At 37.7% G+C, this 22,794-nt stretch overlaps 2 protein-coding genes across 3 annotated transcripts in view; one reads left to right on the top strand and one right to left on the bottom strand.

Moving 5' to 3' along the window:
- Window positions 1-1,500: 1,500 nt before the first annotated feature.
- Window positions 1,501-14,205, bottom strand: twf (twinfilin actin binding protein). Its single transcript, XM_083112819.1, has 8 exons — window positions 14,090-14,205; window positions 13,637-13,714; window positions 13,050-13,161; window positions 11,565-11,727; window positions 9,651-9,888; window positions 7,219-7,362; window positions 6,165-6,286; window positions 1,501-2,146 (listed from the first exon to the last, which is right to left on the bottom strand). The coding sequence occupies exons 1-8, from the start codon at window positions 14,112-14,114 to the stop codon at window positions 1,991-1,993; spliced, it is 1,038 nt and encodes a 345-aa protein (XP_082968945.1). The 5' UTR covers window positions 14,115-14,205; the 3' UTR covers window positions 1,501-1,990.
- Window positions 14,206-14,798: 593 nt separating this feature from the next.
- Window positions 14,799-22,794, top strand: part of LOC145979439 (uncharacterized) — a 28,761-nt gene continuing 20,765 nt past the window's right edge. For both annotated transcript variants that reach the window (XM_083112340.1, XM_083112339.1), the window contains exons 1-3: window positions 14,799-15,679; window positions 21,014-21,289; window positions 22,661-22,792. In XM_083112340.1, coding sequence (XP_082968466.1) covers window positions 15,119-15,679; window positions 21,014-21,289; window positions 22,661-22,792 — 969 coding nt within the window. In that variant the 5' untranslated portion in view covers window positions 14,799-15,118. The remainder of the gene's footprint in view (window positions 15,680-21,013; window positions 21,290-22,660; window positions 22,793-22,794) is intronic.

Genomic DNA, 22,794 nt, shown 5'->3' with positions numbered 1-22,794 from the left:
GCAGCGAGTGCTATTGCGCTGTTGCCAAACTAACTGCTAGGGGAAGGAAAAGTCTGAGAATTTGCTGTGTGTCCAATATTCAACTATCTTGTACATGTATATAATCCTCTCACAATTGTTCTTTGTGGCGTATGAACGATAAAAGATAAGCAAATAATTTTACACTGCCCTTACTACGAAAATGCTGGACTCAGACTCGCAATGTTTGACAATGCCCACAACAATGAAGGGTCAATGAGTATATTAAAATGAAGACACGACAACTTAGCTGTGTCAACATGGTGGCAATGAAAAAAACAGACTGGAGGAAATGTAAGAGTAATTTTGTGTGTTTTGAAACATGCAGTTTCCCAGTGTTTCTTCAAGAAATTGTAACTCCGGCTGTAGGCAACTGAAATTTATCAGGTTCAAAATGTCTTTCCTCATCTTATGATGAACTCTGAAAGTGGCGAGTTCTATGAAAACTTCTTGCACGCAGAGAAATACAGAACACTGCATTTAACTTGGATGCCGCAGTTTCCTAACTACAATGTTGCACTCCTGCCATTGGCTGGTCACCATGGACAGGCCCGGTATTGCTTCTAAAACCATATGCCGTAAAAGTTTGGGTAACTTTTCCATGTGTGTAACCAAAATTAAGGTGGATTGCATGTGCAATTCCCATGGCGGACTTCTCTGTCAGTACACACTTCTCTATCCAGAGTTTGAAATCACGAGCCACAATTTGTTTGTTTTGGGGAATAAAAGATGAGGTAGCAATCTTGTCAATACAAGATCCCTAGAGTATTCTTGCAGTGTCCTCTGTAACTAATAGAACATCGTAAAAATAGTTTCACTTGATGGGTTCTTATCGAATTTGGCACCTAAGTATGCTACACAAGATGCTGAAGGACATGCACCCTAATTAAAAATATATGTAAATAAATAGGGTCAGGATTTTCATGACTGTAAAATGGTGGGAAAAAAATGGATTTGGAACAATTAAGAGAACCACTAGTGGACCAGATAGAAGTTGTGAATAAAATTGTGAATAACTTTTGTGGTGAAGTGGAACAAGTGTCAACAAAAATTAGGAAAGTTTTGGAAAAAACAAAATGGTATCATACATTGCAAAAATGTTATTGGGAGAAAAATTTTCTCTCACTACTACAGAACTTGAGCCAAACGACATTGTTTACTTTAAATATGCTCCTCTTGTGACAGCCAAAGTAGAAAGAAGCATTTGTCAGTACAAGGCTTTGATGGCTTACAATAGGCAATCATTTTTATTTAAAAATGTACAGAAAGTATTAATTGTACATTGCAACTTATGGCTCATACAGTGAACTAAAAATGATATGTGAAAATATCTCAGCATATATTAAATATTGATGTTTGAAACAGTTCAGTTGTAAGGGCATATTTTTTAAAATTTTAGTTTTATTTTTCATATTTCGGTGATTTTTAGGTAAAAAAAATCATATCCCTAGTAATTAATAACATCAAAATAAACAGACACAATTTACAGTACTAGCATACTGAACGTTTATTATATTTTACAAACTTGACATACACCATACCATCGTACACTCAGACAAAAAATATACACATCTAAAAAAAATTGCACTTAATTATTTCACCAGCACATGGTATATATTAGTAACAAACAGTACCACAATTTGCAGCATAAATTATCTTGGAAGTATAAATAAATAATCATTATATAATAATAAGGCTGTTGTCACGTATCTTCCATTCATCTTCGTGTCAATACTCAAGTCAAATTAATACATACAATCCATTCACTGATATCTTTGGTATTTTGGAGATCAAATAACTATTACTTATTGCTTCTTAGTTATTATGTGGATAAGACATGTAAGAATTTATGCATAATTGACAAGCTGATGCAAATACCAAAGGTATCAGTTACTTTCAGTTTAAAAGCTTGTCCTGAAGCATGCTTCCCTTCCCCAAGTGCTGTGCTAATTTCCCTAAGCTCTTTATCACATTAAGTTGAAGACTGTTGTGGTTTAGTGATACGCTTGGCTCCCCTATTTGGAGGACCTTTTGGTTTTGCGAACTTTGGTCTATGGAGATTTTTCTTTGGATGTATTTCATCATGTAGGAATTCTTCCGTCAATTCTTCACCAGAATCTATTTCCAACTGAAAATGTAAACAAATAATGTATCATTTTCACTAAGTTCCAGACAAAAAGTAAGTTATATATATAAAATAATATTTTGAGGTTATGATGAGTAAAGTTTCCAATATGATTTTGAAACTCCATTGTAATAGCCATACAGTAGAACCCTGATTTCATATTTTCCCTGTATTACATTCAATCCAGATGGGCCCATCATAGCAAAATGTTATAAAGTTTTCCTCAATTTTACATTTTCTCACAGTTTAAGTTGTCTTAACCCCTTCCCTGGGGTGATGTTGAAGGGAAGTATGACAAAAAACACAAAAAAAACTATATATAGATGCAACTGCAAATTCGTGTCATCGTAAATAATGCAAAAACTAACTATAAAAAAAAGACTTGCTCAGGAAAACAATCTATATATAGACTCTGCCGCAAATAAACATTCCACATTAGGTAAGGTTCCCCCTGCATACAGCAAATGTGCCATCAAGGCACATTGAGGGTATGTGAGGGTAAAGCTCCACACCCCACTACATATTCTCGATCTACGCCATTTTAGAAGTGATGTGATCAGCATGCTCCAGCTGCCTTTAACCCCAGGCCCCCCCACCCCCCTTACACATTGATTTGAGACTGGGTGAGCCCCAGAGCCATTTTATGAAGGGACTAGGTTGGTAAAATTCAGACCTCAGAACAACCACCCCAGGAATAGAACCTGGTTCTCTCACATGGCAGTCAGACACCCAACCAATTAGACCACAGTGACTCTAATTCCATTTTGCAAAAAAATATTTTTCAGGAACTGAGAAAGCATCAACAATGAATTTTTTCGTTGCCAATAGCCCACATAGACTTAATAATAGCATGCTCTAAAAATGACTTGCCATAATACAAAAACCATTAATTTTCAAATAACATCTATGCATAGACGCTCTGTGAAAAAGTCCCAATTTTGGAGTAGGCATGCACATTTCATGTTTTTGAAAAGTGTGAACTTCATTTTCCTACCATGTCCTGTCACAAAAAATGCAATATAAACTAGGGATGGGCCGATACCTGATAAAGTTCCCATATAAAAATTTACCAATCCTGATAACTAATCCGATATTCCAAATGGTACTCAAAGAACCGGAATGGCTCATTTAAGAAGTGCAAAAGAAGTTTAATTTTTAACATTTACTGTTTTTAAAAGTTTGACATGGAGATTATCCATACAAATTATAACAAAATGGCAGAATTTTGCACTAAATGAATGGATTGGTAAAATAATTGGTAATTTTACCGATATGCCTATATCAGCCGATACCGATAGAGCACCAATTAATCTGTCCCATCCCTAATATGAAGTCTTAAACATAAAATTTAGAGTTTATTTACCAATGCAATTATTGCATTCTGAAGTCTGGATTATCCTGATAGTTATGCAAACCATGGAAAATTTATTAATTCTGTTGTAAATATTTGAGAACCAAAAATGGACTCCTTTACACAGGTGATGCAGATTTGATGAAAAATGTGGACGCCAAAGGTAAAGCTCAGTGTGTAGCCTGGTTTATAGAGACAAAGTCCGATACCCAAGTGCAACGGAACTTTCGGACACAGTATGGAAGGGAACCACTGTCCCGACCCACCATTTGGGCTTAACCCCTTCCCTGGGGTGATGTTGAAGGGAAGTATGACAAAAAAACACAAAAAAAAAACTATATATAGATGCAACTGCAAATTCGTGTCATCGTAAATAATGCAAAAACTAACTATAAAAAAAAGACTTGCTCAGGAAAACAATCTATATATAGACTCTGCCGCAAATAAACATTCCACATTAGGTAAGGTTCCCCCTGCATACAGCAAATGTGCCATCAAGGCACATTGAGGGTATGTGAGGGTAAAGCTCCACACCCCACTACATATTCTCGATCTACGCCATTTTAGAAGTGATGTGATCAGCATGCTCCAGCTGCCTTTAACCCCAGGCCCCCCCACCCCCCTTACACATTGATTTGAGACTGGGTGAGCCCCAGAGCCATTTTATGAAGGGACTAGGTTGGTAAAATTCAGACCTCAGAACAACCACCCCAGGAATAGAACCTGGTTCTCTCACATGGCAGTCAGACACCCAACCAATTAGACCACAGTGACTCTAATTCCATTTTGCAAAAAAATATTTTTCAGGAACTGAGAAAGCATCAACAATGAATTTTTTCGTTGCCAATAGCCCACATAGACTTAATAATAGCATGCTCTAAAAATGACTTGCCATAATACAAAAACCATTAATTTTCAAATAACATCTATGCATAGACGCTCTGTGAAAAAGTCCCAATTTTGGAGTAGGCATGCACATTTCATGTTTTTGAAAAGTGTGAACTTCATTTTCCTACCATGTCCTGTCACAAAAAATGCAATATAAACTAGGGATGGGCCGATACCTGATAAAGTTCCCATATAAAAATTTACCAATCCTGATAACTAATCCGATATTCCAAATGGTACTCAAAGAACCGGAATGGCTCATTTAAGAAGTGCAAAAGAAGTTTAATTTTTAACATTTACTTTTTTTTAAAGTTTGACATGGAGATTATTCATACAAATTATAACAAAATGGCAGAATTTTGCACTAAATGAATGGATTGGTAAAATAATTGGTAATTTTACCGATATGCCTATATCAGCCGATACCGATAGAGCACCAATTAATCTGTCCCATCCCTAATATGAAGTCTTAAACATAAAATTTAGAGTTTATTTACCAATGCAATGATTGCATTCTGAAGTCTGGATTATCCTGATAGTTATGCAAACCATGGAAAATTTATTAATTCTGTTGTAAATATTTGAGAACCAAAAATGGACTCCTTTACACAGGTGATGCAGATTTGATGAAAAATGTGGACGCCAAAGGTAAAGCTCAGTGTGTAGCCTGGTTTATAGAGACAAAGTCCGATACCCAAGTGCAACGGAACTTTCGGACACAGTATGGAAGGGAACCACTGTCCCGACCCACCATTTGGGCTTGGCATGCGTCATTCATGGAAACTGGTAGTGTTCTCCATAAACAGGGAGCAGGTCGGCCATCTGTGTCGGACGCCAACGTGGACAGGGTGTGGCAGGCATTTGCAAGGAGTCCGACAAAATCAGTGTGTACAGCGGCCAGAGAGTTGGCAATGCCACGAGCAACAGTGCACAACGTTTTGCATAAGAGATTACGTCTGTATGCCTACAAGGTGCAGTTGCTTCAGGCACTTGGGTATCGGACTTCGTCTCTATAAACCAGGTTACACACAGCTTTTTCATTTGGCATCCACATTTTTCATCAAATCTGCATCACCTGGAAAATAAAAGAAAAACTTTATGAGTTTTCTTGTCACATGTTGAAAACCGTTTGCCATTATCTAGTATAATTTTCAAGTTATTAAAGTCTAAAGTTGTAAAGATAATTTATGGACACCCTGTATATGTGCAGGTGTAAGGGGTGACCTTCCACGTAGTACACCCTGGACTGCTTTTTGGAGACTAACGAGGCTCTGACGACTGGCCCTATGGCCAGTATAATTGTGTGCATTGTGCTGTCTCTTGTCCTTACGTGCATCCCTTTGCAGCCTCAGATTTTAACATAAGTCAGAAAATTTTAATATTTTAGTAACACGACATTGCAATTATGTTATTTTATTTATGATAAGGGGCTGGACCCCATATAACATGGTGGGTGCAAAATAGCCTAAGTGCTGACGCACACAAAATTTTAGAATCAAATTTAAACTCAATATATATGTGGCTCTAATTATCATGACCTTAGTGAAATACACCAAATAATCTGTTTTTGAAGAAGTCTGTTTTTATTATCCTACATTATTCTGTGAATTTTGCTAACCTTATTGGATAATTCAGATTTGGAAAGCACGAAAGCAGAGATGAATATTAAATGTTGGAAATTTTTTGAAAATGAACCACGGAGAGAAGTTAGAGATATGGCAACATGGGACATATGAAGGCACAAAGTGCAGTAAATCCATGAAACCTCAACATACACCTTACCTTCTTTATGACTGGCAATCCAATATCAGTTTCTATGATTTCCAGCAGAGGGGCCTTACAGCTTGAATACAGCATCCTTTCTTTTACAGAACATGAATACCCTGGCATGGAATAAATGAACACTGAAATAGAAGAACAAAATAATTATGCACATTACTTATAAAATTGCAGTAGAAACTTTAATTTTGCAGTGTATAGTACAGAAGCTCCTCCATGGCCGTGCGGTCTAAGGTGCTGTGCTTTGGGCTCCGACTGCGGGACGGTATGGGTTTGAGTGTCTTGAGTTCTCGGCCTGTGTATAAGACCGGTGGCAACCCACCATCGTGACGAAATTGCTTAGCTACAAGTGACTAGCGTAGTCCGGTCTGGGAAATCTCCTATAATGGCTGAGGGTTCAACGTGCTGACCCCACATTACCCCATTACCGGTTGAAGAACTTCACACCTCTAGGTAGGATTGTGGGAGGGAGACTGTCAGTGGGGAGATAGGCCAAGGCCCTTCCAGGCTGCCTAGCCTGATTATTTATATAGTGGTTGGAAACTATTTTCACAGATTTTCACAGACTGCCCGATGCATTTTCCTTAATTTAGTCTTTCTCGGGGTACACAAAACTGCGACACAAGACCTTTGCAGAGTCTAATTATGCTGGATATTATGCAAAATTTGGAAAATTAAAAATAAAGTAAAATTTTGTAACATTTCGCTACATCAAGAGTGAACACATGAAGCGGGAAAATGTAAAATACGGGAACATAAAATTGGAGTTCCACTGTACCTGTGTCAGGAATTAAATTTTGTCTAATATCTCTGGTGATCTTAATATCACAAAACTGTTTTGATGTAGCACAACAGAAAAAACAACAACCACAGGAGATGCTACGGATATCTTGGTGGCATAATGAAAGTATGACTTTACAGCGTTCATCAGGACTTGATTTAGCTTGAGATGCAAGTGCAGTATTACCAGATTGTTCAATCTTGGATGGTTTTCTCCTGATGGTTCAACAATTCTATTGTTATACATGCCCCCACCTTGAACACAGTAAAGACTTACCTAGAGTTTCTAAGTAGTCACCCTCGTGGGTGTGCTTGAAATTGTAGAGATGGTAGCGGGCAGTATCAGAAGGCACTTTTCGAGGTAGCTTCTCAATGCTTACATTATCAGCATTTGACAAGTGAATCTTCTCCTCTTCTAAATCTGCAAAAACAAAGTAGGGCATGCTTATGGAACATGGATTGAAATTACTTTTCTAGTTCTCTAAACACTACTAAGTTCTACTACAAATGTAATCCCTATCGTGGAGCAACCTGCTACTTTAAATGTAAACAGCTTCATTGTATCACTCATCCTCATCAAAAAGATTTGCCAAAAGTAACGTAACGAACCTAATTCAAACACTCAATTGAGAAAAATACCCAGGTGGCTTCTGAATTGGCAGCCACTTCGGCTGAGCACAAATTATATACTATATTATTTACAAGTTAAAGATAAACACAGCTATAGTGGAACCACAAGCAAAAAAACCTGTGCAGAAGCACATCACGCTGGCGGGTGCGGGAAAGGGCAGGGGGAAGTAACATTCAGCGCAGCTAAGGTCAGCGTTGCCAGGCCTATTGATTTCTCGGGAGAATTCCTTAATAAACTATTGCTATGGAACCTCCAACGGCCAGCTTAAAAACAAGTTTCCTGCTCATCTTACTTGAACATGGAGGGGATATGTGGAGTGGAACTCCACTCAGCCGTGAAAAGTGCTGTTTGAACTGTGAAATTATGTCAAACGCTACTCAATTGTGCTATTTTAGTTATTTTACGTCGCTTTTGTGCCTCTATGAGCAAGTACGACAACAAGGATGAATGAAGAAGTGATGACATGGATGAAGGGACACAAACACAGTGAAACGTCCATCCCTTGCTAGGTAGAACCTCTGGCTTCGTAGCGTGGGCAAATTATTTTATACACACACACATATGTGTGTGCGTGTGTGTGTGTGCGTGCGTTTGTTTATTTCTAGCAGATGGGGAGGATACATGAACACTAGCATAAGCGTTGTTATCTTCAATTATTGAGGAAGACATGCTGTATAATTCACCAATATATTTCACATATGTCATTCATTTTCTCATTACGGTGCAGAACACGTGCCAACCCCTAACGATACCTGTACACCGAACACCAGCAGAAGGCAAATTAATTTGTTACTGTTAGTATTAGACTTGAAACATTGTGGAAAATCCCCTACAACAAAGGGCGACACGTTAGCTTCATTTGTAAACACAACTTTCTACGATTTACTGTCCGAAAATAGAGGCATGGCAGACCCCTTCTGTCGGTGCTGAGAAAGGGCAAACTTGAGGGTGTTTTCGGTGCACCCTCTTAGATTTTACCACCGGAAGATGTGGAAGACATGAAAGACAATGGTCGGGTCCCTCGGACGGTTTACTTTCTTTTGTTTGAAACACGTCCACTCCTGAAAAGGAGATGTCGGTTTCTTTTCGCCAAACACAACGCTTCCCACTGCAGCAGGGGGCTTTTATTGTGACCCTTTGCTTGGCGACTTCCTTCCCTTCCCTTCTGGAAAATGAATGTTGACATAAAAGTACCTATTATTTTAGACCTATGAGTCAATTTCAGTCACAGTAATTTACATCCATTATTATAATAGGAACGCGGTAATTTCAAACTCAAGTGATGTTTTCTGAGAGGGCAACACTATTACGGGTTAATATACCCAGTTTACCCACCTGATAAAAAAAAAAGTTGTTTCCCCCCCGCTGGAAAAAATCTGCGGACATTCGCTTGCTCCCAAGTGCGCACGCCTATGGCACACCCCCCCCTCCCAAAAAATGTCGTTTATCCGCTACTATTAGGTCATTGGATTTCGTAGCAGATCTTCTGGTTTCTCAAGGAACAATCCCCTGATTTTTTCAAGTCTGACCTGGCAACACTGCCCTGAGCACCGACAATGGCAGGGAAGATGCACGAACGCTTTCGACGGAAGGTTTTTTTCCTTGTGGTCGAACTATAGCAGAGCACTGTCTCCATCTCGATGTGATTATGGCTAGTTGAATACTCGACCTTCTGAAGAGTGACATCTCATTGCGGAAATATTAACAAACTCGATATAAAAAGAAGCAAGACTGTAGCTAGTCATACGGAGAAGGTATGAACCAGAGAATGACAAGGACGGTTATTTCCTTTGAACCCACTCTAGATAAAAAGTAGGCATCACAGATATATCTGTCATACCCACTTAAGCAAGAAGAAATCTAACAGATCCTACAAGTTCATCCGAGGACAATTCTCTTAGGCACAAATAAAATTATCACAAACACATTGCAGAAAACCACAGAAAAAACAAAAATTGTAGTTTTTTTCCCTTTAGTATTTTAAAAATCTTGCTCTCCGTGTTAGCTTTTATCCATTTCCTGCAAGACAACATACATTGTGCCAAGTTTTCGCTATCGTGTAAATGAAAAATCCTCACCTATCTTCAACTGTATGTAGTTATATCTAGCATTGTTCATTTCGAGCAAGGCTTGCCGTGCATTTTCAGTTATTGGGAACGCAACTCCCTGTAAAGTCTGTTGCCTGGTGTCCACTCCAACATTGACACCCACTTCTGTCCTCCGAATCTCCGCCAGCTCCTCCTCGGCCATGGTGAGTGGTGCAGGTGAAGTGGCCGCTGCCTTGTGTTTGTGAAACCCACTTAGGGAGACATCTTCCTGTCGTGGGAACAACTAACTATTACATACGAAAAAGTTTATTTTCAAAAATTACAAGAAAATTGATAGTGGTCAATAAAATTTGACATTAGTGGCCAAATGACAGTCTATTAACTCTAAAGGTTCAGAGTTCAAGTCCTACCGAGTGCAAACGCAGTAGAGTTGCAAAGCATAATTGTGGGAATAACTGTTCCAATGTTATTAACCCATTGGGCATATATTTACTTTACTGACATAACATGGCGCTCATATTTGATTTTGTTCTATTTTCAATTTTGTTTTGAACAGGTGCTATTCCTCCTTTTATGAAGACTTGATCTGCCATCTGTCAAACACATGAAGAATCGAAAATATAAAAATGAGTGCCCTTTATAATATATTTTTATCATTAATGATGATGATGATAAATAGCATAATAGCTATGAAAAAATAAAATGCTTGTAATCCAATTTTGCATTTCACTTTGTTGTGTAATACCATTAACAGTCAATGGGGTTGTTACAAGTCAAGACGTGTCTATGATTGTACACCACTTAAAATAATTGCATTAAAAATATAACCGTGAGTACCATTTTAATTATATTTTTATTATTCATAATAATAATAGTTATTACTTGTAATAATCATAATTACAAAAATGCTTGTAATCCAATCAGTTGCAACTGGAAAACTGTACTGTTCAATACGTTAAGGTGTATCAGGGTGGCTACTCGAAGACCCTGATAAAATTCAAGTATAATTCCTGGTTTTCAAGGCAAACTTTCCAAAAATTCAAGTATACAAGTAAGAGTTTCCTCTATTTCAACATTAGTTATTACCCGCACCCCGATACACAAAAATACATGTACAATATGAAGGGTCATTGTGACTCCAACGTATCCAGACAGACAATGAACTGGCGCTAAACGCAGTTGAATTTCGATCATAAAGGAACTCAGCTTAAAATCTCGAAAAAGGTTTGACTTGGCATCCTCATAAGACTTACCATGTCTGTCAGACAGACTGTTATGCGAAACGTTAACAAAGTATACAGAGTGAGAGAAATCAGTTTTGTTTTCTCCTGCAGCTTTCTTTTGCTTCCTCGGTAAACACAAAGCTAAACTGTGAAAAACACATCCGAGCATTTATAAATATGTATAGATTAAATGGCATTTGTATTAATAAAAGTTGCAATATTTCATGTGTATGGAGTATAATTCTCGCATGATTCCAGGTGAGTAGCCACCCTGTGTATGTATCTAAACTCTGTGGCTCGACTGACATTTGAGCGTGAGGGCTTACAAAGAAACTACTAAATGGACGACTCGAGTTTCATTGCCATTTTCTGGCCTTCTACAGTGTGTTCGAAAAGTAACTATACACCTATATAAACACGATTGTATTTTGAGAGACCGTGCGCTACGAGTAATGTTTCCTGCAAAGCTTGGTAATCCTGCGTTGTGTGCAGTCTGCTTCCACGAGCCAGTCAGGCTGGTGCTTTTGAGACTAGAAGTTGTGTCTCGTTCTTTGTTGTATTAGTGCATGACAGGTGTATAGTTACTTTTCGAATGCACTATAGTACACAGTCAGTTACCTTCTTTTCAAGCAGCTCGAGTGTTCTATTGATTCGATGCTGAAATTCTGAAACAGGATAACACAGATCTGTTTGACCCCCTTCTCATACACATGAATCTTACCGGCACTGTTCCATGAAGCTCCTCTTTTATTTGGCCACCGCCAAACTCCTGCTTCAGCGTGGCCTTTGTGGATGCATACAACATCTTCTCCCGAATAGCAGAGTTGTCAGGTGACCAACTAATTAGAAGCCACTCGAACCCAGCGCTATTCTTCGAGTCCAGCCTGCAGACATAGATAATGCAAATCAGTATAGTTATGCAACGACCTTATACAAAGCTGATTAACAAGACACTTGAGTGAGAAGCAATTGTCAGAGTTTTGGAAAGGTATTTGTATTATTATTTAGTATTTCTTTTTTGATCCTTCTCATTTGATTGATTGAATTCAAATTTGTAGGTGTGTCGACACATTAGGCCATTTTGCACCCTTCAATATGGGGAAATATCCCTTACCGAAAATGCTTATATAAAAAAGTTAAAACAAGAGGTGTTAAAAGCCCCTTGGGAAAAATTAACTGAAACATTCAACATGTTTGTGCCATTTTGGTCAGATTTTACTGCTTTTATCCAATCATGATTCATCATTGTTGCCAAATTTAATTAAGAGAGTAGAAAATCAACATTAATTAACCAAAAAAATCCAATATAAATATGGTGAATTGGTACAAAATAGAAAATAATATAAATATCATCATATAACAAGTGAAAATTACAAGACTGCATCATGGACAAATCATTAGCATTAGTTCAAATTCTATGTACTGATTCTTCAAATGGTGTAGCATTCTTCGAAGAATGCTCATTCATATGATAAGATAGTGCTCTACTCATTTGATATTATTATCTCTTTAGAATAGCAGGTAACACTTTCGTATAGCGGAAACGGATTTCTTACTTTTTACATAAGAAAGTACTTAAGAAAATCATTTTCTTTAGCATTGTTGAAGTTCTGGAATGTAGTTTTGACCCATTTTAATGCAAAATCATGTGTTTATCTGCGAAAATATCTCTCAGACACGTTATTGCTGCTGCCGATATTTGCTTTCTACGTGAGCACAATGTTCCGTGTGTTACATGAATTAACCCCCAATAAGTGTTTCAAACTTTGCCGTGTTTTCACTATAACATGACGTGTCAAGTATTTTTATTTTTTAAACTTGCCTAACCTAACCTTACCGGAAATGGTTTGTGGGGCTAACAGCAATGGTTTGCGAGGTATTGGCATAATTTCAAATCCAGGCACGAGAGTAGGTATTTTTCAGTGAACAAGGTTGCAACACTGCATGCACACTCCAAATCGACATAACACTGGCACAACGCGATGAACCAGTATGCTATTGCCATATTGTGTGTTATAGAATTGAAATAACGAAGAACAGTAAGTACTCTGAAATGTAAGAAATAGACATTATTTTCGTTAGAAATATTCCGCAATGCAGAATAGTACATTAGCAATGTAAAAAAGTGTGAAATAAATGCTTTCTAGGTGTTTCACCTATACGAAAGCCAAACTCGAAATAATTGTTCATATAGCTTTTCAATTACCTGTATAAAATGTATGATGGTTGTAGTTCCTCCAGCAATGGAAGAATCATCCTGTCATAATCCTGTTCCCAAGTGCCCTTCGCCTCTTTGTAGGCTGCAAGTGTGAGCTCCTCTGTAAAACAGAAAAAAAAATAGTGGAAATACGTATAGCATGGTGCCAGTCCTACATCCATTCTCAATGTGTGTGTACCATGTTATGATGCTCTAATAACAACCACTTGCCATGAATTTTATTAGTGTCAGTTTGCTCGTTGCAAGAAACGAACTTCCATTGCCAGTCCAACTTCCATATGCTGCATTTTCACAAGGTTTATGAGACTGAATTACACATAAAATTAAATGTTTCCATGATTGCTGTACTAGTCAATTTCCTAAGTAACAGTTTATGGATGGTTGCTTTATCACACACGAGACAGATCATTCTGGAAGGAAGATGCAGATAACATGAGCATATTGAAGATATTGGCACCCAGCAATAAGAAGTTGGATTCATTCAGGTCTAGTCAAAGAAGTAATTAATTCATCCCCCCTCCCCAACATAATAATTGGGCTACTTCGTGCATGTCCAGTAACTTAATTCTGCTTACCATTTTTTATGGAAACTTGGAAGACACGGATGTTGCCTCCTCTGCACTTTCCAAAAAATTTTTTGAGAGCATCATTGGCTGTAAAGAGACAGAAAATTCAGGTCATTGCATTTGTGCAAGGCTGATACTATATAAATAAATAAAAAATGCCTTCAAGAAAGTTCACTGCACCTTCATCATCTGGTTTGCAGAAAATAGCTTCTAAAGGAAGAGGTCAACAAAAACAGGAAAATATACGTGTAAATTTACAATAAGCACAAGCATAAGGACTCTCAAACTACAAAAATATACATAATTGTATACCCAATTTTTAAAAACTTTCACGAAAAAATATATGTATGAAAATAGGAGGAAATGACAGTCCTACCTAGACACTCGATGACGTGCATGATAGTCTACTGCAAATACCAAATTAATGAAATCCAATAGTCGAAAAATAAACATAGTAATTACCTCGTATACCCGTCTGATGCGACATTTGTAGTCATAAGTTTTCGAGACACAATTAATATATATATATTCCGCACCGACCACCTCCCCGTTCAGTTACAGACCTCCACACAGTGTTGTCAAATACTGAGGGCCAAAATTATGGTGCACAATTTTTTCTGCGAGCACATAGACAAAAGGAAGTTGGCGACTGGAAAATTGATAATGACTTGAGAAATCGAAATGAATATGCTGCGTATATATTTATTCTTAATATCAAGTTTTCACTTTTATTAACTTCTCAGCAAAATTTTGTAATATGAAGAGAAATCATTTGTAATATGGAAACACTTCATATATGGTTGAATCCAGAGCATCACACTTCACGAAATATAGCTGAGTAGTGCATAGTGCAAACTATACTAGGCATCGACATTACACACACACACACACACACACGAGAAGTTAATACCAGAAAGATTACCAGGAAAAGAATACGCCTCGATTCATACGTCAGGAGTTGATATCCGGCTTTTCAAGATCCAAAATATATTTGAAATTCCTTGAAAATGGAAATTATGCAAAACAGTTCAGTGATTTTTAGTTGACATTACTTGCACAACCATTTAAAATGTCGTGTGATTTGTTCACAGCGTGTTGTTGAAAAATACAATTATATTTTAATTACTTTAGTAGCATTTTTTTATTCAAATATATTCAGTATTTCCATAAAGAGTAATAGTTACGTCTGCTTGTTTGTGTGGATATGGTATTTCAGCGAATATTATTTTGTTTCATGTGCTTATTAAACTGGGTGTCGTGTACTCTGATGCTGGACAGTTAAAGACAGTGTTTAAGAATAACAGTGGAACCAGTGTAGACGAAATGGGAGTGATTAAAAAGAAATTAGAAATGTTTATATACGTTAAATACTCAAATATGCGATTATATTCGGGTCTGCAGTGAGCATACATGTTTGCATATGATATTTTACTATAATTTTATTTTATTGAATTGATAATTACTACATTGTGATTCATAAAAATTGTCGACATGGCTTTGACAGGTATGCCAAACAATCCAATGAACTTCACAGAGAACCAGCACGGCAATGCTATTTTAGAAAAATTGAGGTCACAGAAGGAGCAAGGAAGATTTTGTGACATCGTTCTTTGTGTCCAGGGCAGACAATTCAGAGCTCATAGAAATGTTTTAGCTTCCTGTTCACCGTATTTTGACTCTATTTTGAAAATGCATAAAATTGTTAAGGAGCAATTGACCATAACCTGTCAAAATTCTGACGTATTTCAGTGCTTGCTGAATTACATGTACACAGGATCTGTAGTTATTGACAAGCATAATGTATGTGAGCTTCTAAAACTTGCCAATCACTTTTTAGTAGCAAAATTGAAGAGCTATTGTGCAGAATATCTCGACAGATACTTGGACGTTACTAATTGTCTCTCTGTGAAGGAGATGGCAGAAAAATATAGCATGCCAGCACTTTCAAAACATGCGACTTTGTATGTACAAATTCACATCCATGATGTTATGTTTCAAGATGAAATATTAAACCACCCGTTGCCAAAAATTGAAGCATTTCTTTCAGATAAGGTAAGTTTATTAGGTGTCTCTCTTCTCCTACATTTACAAAATAATTTTCTGTGTTTAAATATGAGTAGTAATGCAACATCAGCAGACACAGGGTAGAGACTGTGTTTGATAAAATAGAAAATAACATTTTAAAACATCGCACATAAGAAACTTCCGTAATTATGCGATATAGCCCGAACACCTCTCACTCGTTTATTTCGTTAATTTTAGCATTGATACTTACCTATTCTGCATTGCGGAAGATTCTTTAACCTCTTAACTGGGTAATTTCCTCGTCGAAAGCCCAATCTGCCCTGGGAATTTTTGTTGATAAATTGATGAATTTCGTAAACCAATATTTTAGTTAATATTTCTGTGCTCCATGGCATACCATTTAGATATTGTTTATTCTTTTATTGGTCCTTGTTGTACTTTTTACAATATGCGAGATTTACAACTACAATATATCTCGGATTTCCTCAGCAGGAAAAACACGCCGTCGCTTCCGATTTGCCTGAGCCATTATTGCATACGCGATAGAACTGAACGTCGGGCTGTGTTCATTGCTTCCCGCTAACTCTAACGGTTACAACAGTCTGGAAGTCAGAGCCATCTGGTGAAACAAAGAAGAAAGTAATTTTACGAAGTATCTCGTCATACACAACAGATATCAGCAGTAAGAACATGAGAACGTAGTATCCCGTCATGCCCATTATAAATCAGTAGAGCCAGAACGGAGTATTACGTCATACCCAGTTAAGAGGTTAAGGTGAAGTTATGCCTTTTTCTATAAAATAGTGTCAACTTTTCATATTGCGAGTCATTATTTGGGTAAATATGCGATATCGCCCGGACGGATTTCTTCAAATTTACAGGAGAAAGTACTTACTGAAATGAGTTTCTTTAGCATTCTGGACGTTCTTGGAAGTATTTTCTTTCACAGAAAGTAAAAACTTCGTTTTTGAATGCTGCCGAACAAGAATTAATCACTTTTTACGTAAGAAATTGGCATTGCCAGCCACATTATGCCGTTGCTTCCATTGTGTGCGTGCATATGGCGAGAGTGTTGAAAGTCACGCGATCTCTGCAGTGTTTCCAAATGTGCCTTTTACTTACGAGAATTTTTTTTTAACTATGCTTACCTAACCCAACCCAGCCTAACCTAACCCTGCTGGAAATGGTCCATGGGGCTATCGTGAATGGTTTTTGGGGTTATCCGTCAATGGTTTTTGGGGCTATCTGTGAATGGTTTGTGGGGCTATCATGAATGGTTTTTTGGGGCTATCCATCAATGGTTTGTGATGACATAATAAACACGAAATTAGGTATTTTTTGGTGAAGGTTGAAACTGCATACCCACTCCAAATCAACTAAACACAAGCACGACGCGTGATGATCTGTGACGAGTGCACGCCATATTGTCTATTACAGAAGCGGAACAAGTAAGACAAATAATCAATCGTAATATGAAAAGTTGACACTATGTTATGGAAAAAGGCATTACTTCACCTTAAAGAATGTCCCGCAAGGCAAAATAGGTAAGTACCAGTTGTAAAATTAAGGAAATAAATGAGTGAAAGGTGTCCTGGCATTATCGCTTATTTACCATTATTTGTCTTCCTTGTTCTGCTTGGTTAACAGACAATATGGCGTGCACTCGTCATGGATCATCGCACGTCGTGCTTGTGTTTTGTCAATTTGGAGTGGGTATGCGGTGTTTCAATCTTCTTAACCGAAATATATCCACTTTCGTGTTCATTATATCATCACAATCCATTGACGGATAGCCCCAAAAAAACATTCACGATAGCCCCACAAACCATTGATTGATAGCCCCATGAACCATTGACGGATAGCCCCAAAAACCATTCACGATAACCCCAAAAACCATTCACAATAGCTCCTAAAAACATTCACGATAGCCCCCAAAACGGTTCACGATAGCCCCACGGAACATTTCCAGCAAGGTTAGGTTAGGTTATGTAAGCATAGTTAAAACAAAAAAGAAGAAAAAATTCTCATAAAAAAAGGCACGTTTGGAAACACTGGCGAGACCGCGTGACTTTCGACGCTCATGCCATCTACAGCAGGGTGCGAAATTTCCGGTCGCCATTGGCGACCAAAGGTTTTGGGCTGGAGATTAAAATTTTGTTGTTTCAAATGTGTGTCAAACACGCCTCAAGACTTCACCTCTTGAGAGAAACGGCAGAAGTTATAGAAGAAATTGTAAAACTGAGTGATATCCACCCTATTAGGTGGTTAGCCAGCAAAGAACGTGCAAAAAAGAGCTCTCTTGCAATCATGGGAAGCTGTTGTGACCCATCTTGAACAGGTGGCCCATAGAAAAGACAATGATGGCGCTAAAGCTAAGGATTTGCGGAAATGTTTGAAGCAATTTAAATTTGTTAAGCTTCTGTACTTCCTTTTGGATTTCTACGGGAAATTGAACCCTTTAAGCGTGGCACTACAAAATAAGAATCTTTTGATTTCATCTCTGAAAATAAGAATTGAACACTGTATTTCAGTTTTGGCTGACCTGGAATCTAATGTTGGACCAAGCGAACAAGATTTCTTGGACCATGTATCCATTTCAGGGAAGATCAGGGACGTGCAAGAGTTTCATACTTCCACATCTAACATTTTACGATTTTCAGAAAGAAAAAAGTAAAGGTAAAGTGCTCCCCTGTGCTTTGCTCCACGCCAAGAAGGCATATAGGAGGTATGGAGTTAGGGCCCACACTTTCTTGATCACAGCCGAAGGTGGGGTTGATGTGTTAAGCACCATGCCTCTGGCCATCTTTACATCCCAGAGTTTTCTCCAGGTACCCACTTTATAGGATGCTGGGTGGGTGCCACAGCCGCTTGAACAGGTGGAAAAAATCCCGATTCTCCCCCGCTGGGGATCGAACCTGGGTCTCTCGCATGGTAGTCAGATGCCCTAATGACTGAGCTACCGTGGCTTTTCAGGACCCTTTCAAATTTATTTATTCTGGCATCTTTCTCTTTTCATTACACCTTGTATATTTTGTACAAAATGTTTATTATTGTAAAGGGTTAATCCTTTAAAACACTCCTCTTAAATATGGCCGTGTTATGAAGCTACCGTAATACTACTTAAATTTCTTCCTGATGAACACTAATGTCTTAATGTGAAGAATTAAACAGTTGTTTCAATAAAAGGAACGACTTAAGATGACCGGACCCCTCTCCGATTTTCTTCATATTTGGCGTACTCAGTAATTGAGGCCTCCTAATAACGAATCTGGGCTTAATTGAAGATGAAGGGAGTGTTCCCAGATTTGTTTGAAATTTTGTATAGCCTACTTTCTATATGAGGCCTCCTGAACACAAATCAAAATTCACGAATTACAATTTCCTGGTCACGTCTGTAACTTGAAAATTTCATGTAACGTTACGTTCGGTTAAGTTAGGTTAGGTACACTCCAGCAATGCAGTTGCACAACATTTACAATCTTCAAACTGCTGTCTCGCCATTCTCAACCGGTCCTTCCTCTTCAAGTGACAAACACACTGTGTGGCAACACTGTAGACAGCTCAACTCAGTGGCTACATTTCACAAAACATGGCTTCCTCACTTCTTTCCGGAGAAATATCCCCATTTTGAAAAGCAATATATTACACTTTACTCTCGTAATATACAAATTTCAAACAGTGACCGGGACATTAGACCCTCTGATACTTCATCCGGAAAAACTTATTTGGTTAGTACATTCTCTAGTAAATCAGAGAACACTCCCGTCACCTTCAATTGCTCCCGAATCTGAAGTTAAAAGTTGTCGGAGACGTCTAGAAATTACAAAATAAGCTGAAATAAGGCGTTAGTTTCCGCAATGGAAACCATCGATTTTTGCGAAATTTTTTGTTTCACAAGGAAATATATACTGATACTACGACGACACCAAATTTTAACTATGTTTGCCTAAACTAACCTAACCACACGTCAATGGTTCGTGGGGCTAGCATCAATGGTTCACAATTATTTTACAATTTCTAGACGTTTCCGACAAATTTTAACTTCAGATTCGTCATTAGCAGGCCTCAATTAGTAAGTATGTCAAATATGAAGAATTTTTTTTCTGCAGTCTACAGAAGTGAAGAGAGAGGTCAATTCCGCTACCCTGAAGAAGTAACAAGCCAATGCAAGGGTAGAGCAAAGGAGGACTTTAGGACAGTGTACTATGGGGTTATTCATATGCCTGTTAAGAGACCCTGTTACCATTCAGGCCTGCTGGAGACAGGCCAGTGTTGTCACATTAGATTGGCGAAAAAGAGCTAAATCCCAACTAAAATAGGGATACTATTTCTCTGAAGCAACTAGAACTAGACTGCAAAACCAAGGCTGGATTTAACTACAACTGACACCTGTTAGGTAATAATCAAAAAGATAGTTCCTTGGTGCGATTCTTGATTGGAACAATCCTTGTTCCATAAAAACTAAGTTGGCAACAGTAGTATGTACAACTGGACCTTCATTATCGCTGGAGGAGCGGAATTCTGCCATCTATTCACCATACAAACATCAAACTGATGGGGGGGGGGGGGAAGGAGGTGGAGATGAAAACGTCTAGCAGGCATAATTGTCATGCTAATGGCCGATAACTAGGGCTAGGAAGTTGAGGAAAAATCCTTCTTTTTCCTAGAGTCCGGAGACGAGGCCCAACATAATATATATTCATTTTTCGTCATTGTAGGCCAGAAAAAGGTGGGTTTTATTTGTCCTTTTTTACCTTTTTCATCATTTTTTGGCTTATCAGTCCTTTTTAGCCTTTTTTTTTTTAGGTCCTAATGACTTTTTTTGCAACTTCACCTTCTTTCGACTACGTTTTTACTGCCCATTCTCAATTCGAATCATCATTCATCACCTCTTAAACATCCTTTCTGTAGTAAAGAAATATATTTGAACCATCCCTGAAAGGAGAGAAGAACATTTTTCGACAACTGAAATAGGATCCGAAGTCCTATTTCTCTAACCCTAGTGTGGTTAGGCCAAATATGATTTTTTTAAATTATGTTAATCTAAAAAATATATAATGTCTGAAAGAAGATGCATTCCATCCATTCATATAGTTTTTTCGCACTGTGTGCTCCATACCATCAGAATTTTGTATTTTTTTATTCATTAAATATGTAATTAAAACTGAAGTTATTAATTAATTTGGATCACATTTATACGTCCTTTTTTCCATTTTTAGGTCCTTCTTTTGATATTTTTAGGTCTTTTTTTGGCAATTTATAGGTCTTCAACTTACGAGCCCTACCGACAACACTTTTGAAAAAGTCAAACCACACCTGTCTCTAAAAGGCATTTTCAAACTCTTTTATTTATCTTTTTAGTCATGGACTGTTCCTCAAAACTCGCTGTTGAAATTTATAACAAGATGGATAGGGCATGATGTTCCAGCACGGGAAAGAGACATGAGGACCCTCCTCACCTTTATCGATTGGAACTCAGTGGATGGAGCATCTGTCATGGACCACATAGATCGAGAGTCATTGTATTCATCAAGTGAAATTTGCTTGTACTTCATTCTTCAGAGCCTAGTGGAGAATAATCTGTTGTTTCCAAAGTACCAGCACGTTTATCAGACTTTACAGGAGAAGTTCACACAGGTATGTAAACTATAGTTTCCAGAACATTTTACAGTGTTGAATTAAATCCTGTTAACTCAATTTAAATAAAATGTTTTTGGTTAGGTTAGGTAAGGTAGAAAATGAAATTAAGATTAATGATGCAGAGGGGTCGTTCCATATCATATCCTCCACTTCAAAAAATGTTGGTTGCATGGCCTTCCTGGTGGTGTAGTGGTTGAGTCGTCATCATGTATCAAGGTTTCCTGGGTTTGGTACTGGTGGAGGCACTCCTTAACCCTTAGACGCCGAAGATGATTTTCCGTATTTGCACTAATGCCGAGTGTGTTTTCAGCGAGAAATTTGAAATTCTGCATGCTTCTAAATGAAATTTTATATTTCCGGGTCTAAGAACGTTACAGGTACAAATGATACCTCGTTTTGTTCAGTATAATTTGGACTGTAATCTTGATGGAAAAAATGCCCCCCCCCATAATCAGTTAGAAGAAGAAGAAAGGGAAAATAACGATTTTTTTACACAAAATTTGAAATTCATCGGACTCCCACACAGGCTATGCCAGGATGTGAATCTCCAAAAGGTACTCGCATAATGCCTGGTATGTTCACCATTGGTGTGGAAAAATGTACGCACTTATTGCTAATACGTTCGGAGAAAAAAGAATTTTCAATGCACTAATGCCGAACATGTTTTGAGCGGGAAATTTGAAATTCTGCATGCTTCTAAATTAAATTTTATATTTCTGGAACAAATTTCATTTCCAGTTGAAAAAGTCAAAGTTTGATTAGACATATTTTGAGGTTGAAGTTGCCTCCCGATAAGAAATATATGGTATCCTGTAAATACTTATTCATCGTGTTTTCCATAAATCGTATCTGTCTGGCTTAATAATCAATGTAAAGAAACTCACTTCCACTTGCAACATGGTGAGGACTTCATACCCTTTTATTCACAGAGTTTTTTTTTTTTTTAGTAGTAGTAGCAGACACTTTCCTTAGACATTGAAATAAATGCACACCTAGTGCAAGTTTTTCACTCTTCGCCTCAAGTAAAAATTTAAATCATTAATTAGTTGCATGAACATTTTAGAAAATTTTCGTTTTTAGTACACATGATTCTACATTTTGTAGGATATAAGAGTCAATGCTTAAAAAAAAAATTCAACATCTACTTCTGTGGTATGGCAACTTTCCCAATGTAATGGATGGCATTTTTTGTTCATGTACCTGTTTGCTGAAACCTTCATAATTTAGAATTTACAGCTAAGGGCCTGGAATAAAATTCATTATGTGGCCATTCTACTGTTACAGTTTAGCTGAAAATTAGGTTTTTCATAAGTTATTCATACTTTCAAATACTGTGTTGCATTGAAATCAGTGTTTGTTATTTTCCAGGCAGGTCAAACTATCGACAGTGATAGCTTTTTAAATATGGCTGTCTCAACAGCTATTGAGGGTCTCCAGGAAGCTTCGTCTGATCTTGGAGACGATTCAGACGGGACGCAGCACCACCCAGGAAAACCTGAGGT

Source organism: Lepisma saccharinum, chromosome 26, assembly GCF_977018435.1.
Source record: "Lepisma saccharinum chromosome 26, izLepSacc3.1, whole genome shotgun sequence".
NCBI classification, from domain to species: domain Eukaryota; kingdom Metazoa; phylum Arthropoda; class Insecta; order Zygentoma; family Lepismatidae; genus Lepisma; species Lepisma saccharinum.
This window is presented reverse-complemented; position numbering and strand designations above follow the sequence as displayed.